The 7,195-nt window shown below is 33.1% G+C and overlaps 1 protein-coding gene across 1 annotated transcript; it reads left to right on the forward strand.

Annotated features, from left to right (window-relative positions):
- Nucleotides 1-368: 368 nt before the first annotated feature.
- On the forward strand, nucleotides 369-4,986 carry LOC145563984 (GPI mannosyltransferase 1-like). Its single transcript, XM_081624355.1, has 5 exons — nucleotides 369-503; nucleotides 1,573-1,845; nucleotides 2,291-2,473; nucleotides 3,826-4,364; nucleotides 4,499-4,986. Exons 2-5 carry the CDS (start codon nucleotides 1,578-1,580, stop codon nucleotides 4,817-4,819), a joined length of 1,311 nt encoding a protein of 436 aa, XP_081480481.1. The 5' UTR covers nucleotides 369-503; nucleotides 1,573-1,577; the 3' UTR covers nucleotides 4,820-4,986.
- The last annotated feature ends 2,209 nt before the right edge of the window (nucleotides 4,987-7,195 follow it).

The following is a 7,195-nucleotide window of genomic DNA, read 5'->3' on the forward strand; positions in this document are numbered from 1 at the left end:
AAGTTTTTTTTTTAATTTTTTTTTTACAAGACAAATTATACAAGTTTTGGTGTGTGAAGATAATATTTGGGAAAAGGAAGTGTAAATTTAAACTAATACTCCATACTTTTTAAAACAGATTTACTCTAAACCCTTAAAAGGTCTGCGCTGCCCCATAATTGAACAATCAGCCCATTTATTTATGGGTAATGATATATAAAACATTAAATATAGTTCTTAAAATAAAATTAAGTTGGAACATCATGACAAAATCACGCGTAAATCGATGTGATTAATGTAAATTTAACCTTAATATTCTTTTTTTAACTCCTTATAGGCTATGTTTATCATTTTCCTTTATTTATTAGACGGATATATACCTTTAATAACTGTGGCGGGTCATAGGGATCCATAGAATTGCTCTCTCTCATATTAGTCAGATATCCATTGAAGCGCACTCAACATTCTCTATTGAAGTTGGCGTGAATCTAGTTCTTGTATCCCCCATTGAAGCAGCTTCTGAGGTAAGTTGTTTGTATTTGTTATCATCATATCAAATATCCCTAAACTTATGAATCAAATATCCCTAAAATTATGAATCAAATTTGGTTGCTAATGTATTGCACAACACTTTAATGTTAGGATTTAACTATGAAATCAGAGCTCTTTTCCCTGTTTATCTTGCCTCAGGGACGGGCCTGACTAGTATCAATGCAATATGTGCAATAGTCCAATAGATGGAATGATCTCGACGATCTCAGATTTAATCACGGTGTTCTAATTATATATCGGTTAATTTTTCATTGATCAGCGTTGCCTCTTAATATTAATATGACCCGAGCAGCCATTGAAACATATTAATGTGAGTACCAAGCCTAGGACATACCTTTTCCATCTCTTTATACTATTTACATAATTACATACACTACTTTGACTAAGTTTGATGATATTCTTAAGGAAATATATAATCGTGTAAGATCTTGTTAGATTTGCTTCTATTTATTATTTTTATTTATCGATGATTTAGGATGTTAGTAATTGAAATAATGCATCAATTAGCATGAAATGAGATATGTTAATAAAAAGATTGAAACATAGAAAGTATATTTTTTAGCTTGAATAGCGGGGAATAGAACTCATTTTAAGAGGAAACTTAACTCCAACATTTTCAATAATGTTTTTGAATTTAGATGTAGACTTCCAAAGGCCTGGGAGGAGTTGAGACATAATGTTTGAAGTTGCTTTAGAATTCAAATTTTGCGTATATGATATCCTTTTGGTGATACTTGATTAGAAGTTGAAGCTACTGAGTATTTTAAGGATAACGTGCACCACCGGTCTTGAACCTCTGTGGACTGCCTTCATTTGCACTTGGTTTGTGGGTTAAATTGTGATTACTGGATATTAATTCAGGTTCTTTCTCCCCTGTTTATCTTGACACAAACTATAAGTTGTCCTTCTCAACACAAGTATTTGAGTATTTCCCACATTTCACTCATAGAATTGGCTTTGATACTTATGCTGTATTGATAGTTTGTAGGAAATTCGGATACTTAATTGGAACTTACTCCACAAGATTTTTGTCCTATGCAGCGTCCATGGTGATTAATTGTCAATCACTGCTCATATTCTCAACCATTTTACGGGGACTATTGATCCTCTATGGAGATTGGCAAGACTCTCATATGGAAGTTAGATACACTGATGTTGATTATCTTGTATTTTCTGATGCTGCTACTTTGATGTCTTCTGGGGAATCTCCTTTCAAAAGGATCACGTATCGGTATTCACCATTGCTTGCCTTTCTACTCATACCAAATGCGTTTTTACATCACTCTTGGGGGAAGTATCTATTCTCAGCTGCAGGTATGAAAGAATAATCCCAACAGCTCTAGACAGCTATTTTTCGTTGCATTACTTTTAGATATCAGAAATTCAATTTCTTTTTTCCGCATCTTATTCCTGCTCTTTTTTTGATGTATATGCCTCAAGTATGTGGAAATAAATTCTTCCATTTTAAACACTTGAAATTTTGGCATTTAACTTTGGTTGAGCTTCTGTTTTTGGTTTAGGATGACCAATTTTTATGATATTGTGAATTTGCTTGCATTCTTTTTTATTTATTGTGGTGGAGCTTAATGTATCATCAGAAAGAAGAGAAATTTCTGTTCATTGTTATGGTCAACAATTTCTTTGTCATAACTTCTGTTACTGTGTTCTTGCTATTTTCAGATTTGGGAGTGTACTAGGAAATATGACGTGCACAAGTTTATTTGGCCATCATCTGAGTTCCAACATTTCTAATTTGCAGATCTGCTAGTTGGCTACTTAATTCGTTCTATTTTGAAGCTACGTGGAGTACCAGAGAAAATATGCACTTATTGCATGATGGCATGGCTTTTCAACCCATTTACCTTCACTATTGGAACTCGTGGAAATTGTGAACCTCTTGTTTGTGTTGTGATCTTGTGGATCATTACTTGTATTATGAGGGGTAATATTCTAAATTGAAATGTCTTTTCTTTCCTTTTTTTTTTCATATAAATATTTTTTTTAATGTCTTTGTTAGTTTGTCTTTTGCTTTTTATAAGAGTGAAATCACACAAGTTCATCAGTAAAACAAAAAAAAAAAAAAAAAAAAAAAAAAAAAAAAAAAAAAAAAACCTTCTACAACAAGTTCATCAGTAAAACAAATATTTAAGGAACCTCACAAATTTAAACTAATGCCAAGTCTGCAATAAATGGTGGCTTTTTACCCTGATAGGTTTGACCTGTGCTTTGACATGGGTTTCATTGTTTGTGAGCTAAAATAGAATTGGAAAAAAAAAAAAAAATTTCACACTCCCACTTGCAAGATTTACATTGGGAATTGTATCTCATTACTGTTGTGAAAAAAAAAAAAACAAACAAAACAAAAAACTGGGGAGTGCTAGCAGAATGATACCCAGTTAAAATTGCTCATGTTAATGTGAAGGCCTCCTGGATCGAGATATTTGCTCTATTTACCATATAAATTGCATATGTTAGTGTACATTGTTGTAGAAGGTACTCTTTATCGTTGAGGCCTTCCAGGTTCAAGTCTACCTTCTCCACTGAGAAGTTCCTTGTATGCAACAGCTTTTCTTGAGTAGTTCTTGTTATTGCAATTTGTATGTTCACAGTTTCTATGCAATCACAGAGAAATTAATCCCCCCCCCCCCCCCCCCTCTCTTTTGTGGTGAAATCTGTGACTCAAGAACAATATAATTTAAAGTGGAATAAAAATTGGGATGGAGGGTATATATATTCATGCTCATATGTGTAGTTATGTCACATATGTAAATAAATTTGAATAAATGCTTTTGAATCTGCTAATAAAAGTATTCTTTTCATAGTATCCTATCAAAATTTTGTAGATATTCTGTGTGAATATAACTGTATATAAATGTAAATAAGTGCTCTTAAATGTGAAAGACTAGTCTTTTGACAATATACCATCAGAAATTTCAGGACATGAAGTGATTTTAGTGCTACTCATTAGAGTATAAAAGACCTGAACGACTAATAAATGAGATTATATGGCTTTAGGTTTGCTAAATGAATGCTTTCTGACAGATGCAAGTATAGTAAGTGGCACTTGATATTTGTACATGCCTCTAGATGTACATGTTGTATAATATTTAACCGCATATCTTCCGTGTTGTTTAACTTACAATGTTCTACCAAACGTGATTTGTATGTTTACTTCATGTTTATTGGAATATCTTACCGTAAGCCATATATAGATTTTTTTTTTTTTTTTTTTCTTGAGCAAATTGTGATAAATTTATAATTGTCTTGTAATTTTCTGTTCTTATCTGTCAACAGGGAAGGTCTACCAAGCTGCAATTTGGTATGGACTTATTGTCCACTTCCGAATATATCCTATTATATATGCACTTCCCATATTATTAGTTCTTGATCCACGATTCATCCAATCTGGTCAGAAGCCCATGCTTGTGAACTGGAGCTCTCTTCAAGAAAAGTCACCTCAGTTCTTAGATGATACAGACCCAAAGTCTTCGTGGACTATGCTTGTGAGCTTTTTTTCAGGCACTAGGATCCTGTTTGGATTGATATCAGGTGCTGTCTTCCTTGGTTTTACGGGTCTCTTTTATTATTTATATGGGTGGGAATTTCTGCATGAGGCACTGCTTTACCATCTCACACGAACTGATCCTAGGCACAATTTCTCCATATATTTCTACCACATATACCTTCATTATGAGCATGAGTTCTCAATACTTGAAAAGCTCGTCTCTTTCCTGCCACAGTTTACCGTTCAGCTGGTTCTTATGTCCAAATATGCCCTGGATCTTCCCTTCTGCTTTCTTGTGCAGACAGTGGCATTTGTAGCATTCAATAAGGTTTTGTAATTTTCCTTTCCTTTTGCCAATTTTTATTTCTTTTTTTCATTTTCTTATCAATGCCTGTAGTCTTTTTAAGTGATTGTTGTATATATGCAATTTTGATTATGTTTTTTTGCCTCGCTCAACATCAGGTAATTACGGCACAGTATTTTGTTTGGTTCTTTTCCTTGATACCAGTGGTATTGCCATGGAGTAAAATGAAAATGAAATGGGAAGGACTCTCCTGTATTGTTATTTGGATGGGGACTCAACTTCACTGGCTGATGTGGGGTTACTTATTGGAATTCAAGGGCAAGAATGTGTTCTTACCTCTTTGGATTGCTAGCCTATTATTCTTAGCTGCTAACTGTTACGTTCTCATTGTGATGATTCGCTGTCATAGATACTCTCCCATATTTCAACGCCTTAGCACTACCTCAAAAGACTTGAAAAGGCGATTAAAAGTCAAGTAAGCAATTAGAGTTTTGAGACAGTTAGATTTCAGGTAATTTCTTGTAACTTCTGTTGCTACATGTATGAGTTAGATAATTTGTTACCAAATGAATTATTACTCCTTTTCCCTCATGCTACCTTGCAATATTGAGAAAAGAAAGGTGATTCTTTGAATTATATAGACAAATTACTATGACTTTTACATTAAAGAAAAGAGCTGGGCTTGAGTTCTCTGATAAACTTGATCTTGTTTAGGTGGATCTCCATGGTTTGGTTCACATGAGCTGAATTTTAGTCTTCTTCATGCTCATAATCGTTTTAACTTGAGCCAAAGCTATATTAAGTCTATATGAGTCAAGTTTAAGATTCACCTAGCTTAATTCATTAGCATTGCTGATATTGTGAAATTGAAATTTGGTAAATGATTTACACAGCCTTAACCTTATACGGAATTTCATGTTGTTAGTAGTTAATGCTTTTATTTAGCCGTTGTGTTGCGCATACAATGTAGAATACTTTATGAGCATATTGATTGTCGTCAAAGCTATATTGTCAAAATTTCATTCCCAACTGTGACATACTCTTTCTGTTTTTGTTTTTAGGATCTTTTTGAAATAACCACCCCTCAAATCACCCTATTTTGAAATAACCACCCCTTTTTTTGAATATTTAAAATAATCACCCATTAAAAAAAATAAAGTTAGAATTCACCACCCATTGCGTGAGTCCAACCAATTTTCCGTCAAATGGGCCCACCTAACAGCTATTTTTTTCATTTTATATACTTAGAGTCTCGATACTTTTTTCCTCGCTTCATTTTTTCATTTTCATAAACCTTGGTTCTCAATTTTGGGTGAAATTCATTGTCACATACAACAATTAAACAATTGAATCAATAATTGAACATATAATTAGTAACAATTACTCGAAGTACAACAAATAGATTGTTGCTCATTAATTAGCGCTTCCTTTGTTTATTTTGTTGATTTGAAGAAGAATTTAAAAGAATATAATTTAGAGATTTTTCAGTAATTTTTGATTTGTGTTAAAATGACCATTGTTGGTGAAAATGGATTGAGGAAAAAAGAATCGAGGCTCTGAGTATATAAAATGAAAAAAATAGCCGTTAAGTGGGCCCAATTGACGGAAAATTGGTCGGACTTAGACAATGGGTGATGAATTCTAACTTTATTTTTTTATGGGGTGGTTATTTTAAATATATGAAAAAAGAGGTGGTTATTTCAAAATTGGGTGATTTGAGGGGGGTTTATTTCAAAAAATTTCTTGTTTTTATTATATTTTATCACTCTAAATTATTGATTGGTGTACTTAACTATTACTCTCCTTTTTTATTTTTTTTCCCTTGCAAATTACTACATTTTGATATTATATACGTAATATATCCTAATAGTGTTCTTAGGAGTGGGGGAAAAAATCTTTTAAGAGAAAGGAATGTCACTTTTATCTTTCTACTCCTTACATCCGTTTCCACTCTTCTGTTCCATCTTCTACCTTATAGGCTCTATCTTATACTACCATTTTTCTCATCCTTAATTTTTTTTTTTTTTCTTAAAGATGTATAAGAAAATTATTTGTATGTAGTACAAAATTTACAAATGTACAATTGTATTTTTTTTTTAAAGATTTTTTTCCCTTTAATTTGGTTTTATGCCCGGGAGATCTACTAGGGAAGCAATCTATTTGATAAGACAAATGATAGAATTTTTTCAGGTAAATAAGAAAGATCTTCATATGGTCGTTATTGATTTAGAGAAGACGTATGACAAGGTGCCAAGAAAGGTACTTTGGTGGGCAATGTTGAAGAAATGTATCCCACAAAGAGACGTGAACCTGGTTAAGGATATGTATCGGGATGTGTCAACAAATGTGAGGACATGTGAAGGGTTGATAAAAGATTTTCCTATTACAATTGGATTGCATCAAAAGTCTACATTAAGTAGGGATGTCAATGGGGCGGGGCGGATGTTGGCCTTTCCATCCCCTCTCCACCTAACATTTTCATCCCCATCCCCATCCTCATCCCTATCCTCGCGACGGGTCCAAAATTCATCCCCATCCCCGCCCCGGCGAGTACAACTCCAAAACCATTCCCGCCCCACCTCCCATAGGATATCTACTCCACCTAATTTCCACTAAAGACCCGCCTAATTCCCATCCAGGATCCACCTAATCTCCACCAGTCAAATATACAATCATACATAATTAATACAGATTACAATTAAAAAAAAATATTCTTAATATTACACCTGTTTTTGTTTATAATATAAGTGAAATACAAAGTATTATAATTTATATTTTATTACACGTAATTATTTTATAAAACAGTATAAAAGTATATAGTTTTGTTTTTAAAGATATATAGATGTGGGTATGAG

Source organism: Chenopodium album, chromosome 10 (assembly GCF_948465745.1).
Source record: "Chenopodium album chromosome 10, dcCheAlbu1.1, whole genome shotgun sequence".
Classification (NCBI taxonomy): Eukaryota; Viridiplantae; Streptophyta; class Magnoliopsida; order Caryophyllales; family Amaranthaceae; genus Chenopodium; species Chenopodium album.

What these genes read in the sequence shown, in the direction of transcription:
- LOC145563984 (XM_081624355.1), top strand. Translation starts at nt 1,578, where the DNA reads ATGGTGATTAATTGTCAATCACTGCTCATATTCTCAACCATTTTACGG. An exon ending in GTATCTATTCTCAGCTGCAG is followed by an intron (nt 1,846 to 2,290) that starts GTATGAAAGAAT and finishes TCTAATTTGCAG; the next exon opens with ATCTGCTAGTTGGCTACTTA. An exon ending in CATTTGTAGCATTCAATAAG is followed by an intron (nt 4,365 to 4,498) that starts GTTTTGTAATTT and finishes GCTCAACATCAG; the next exon opens with GTAATTACGGCACAGTATTT.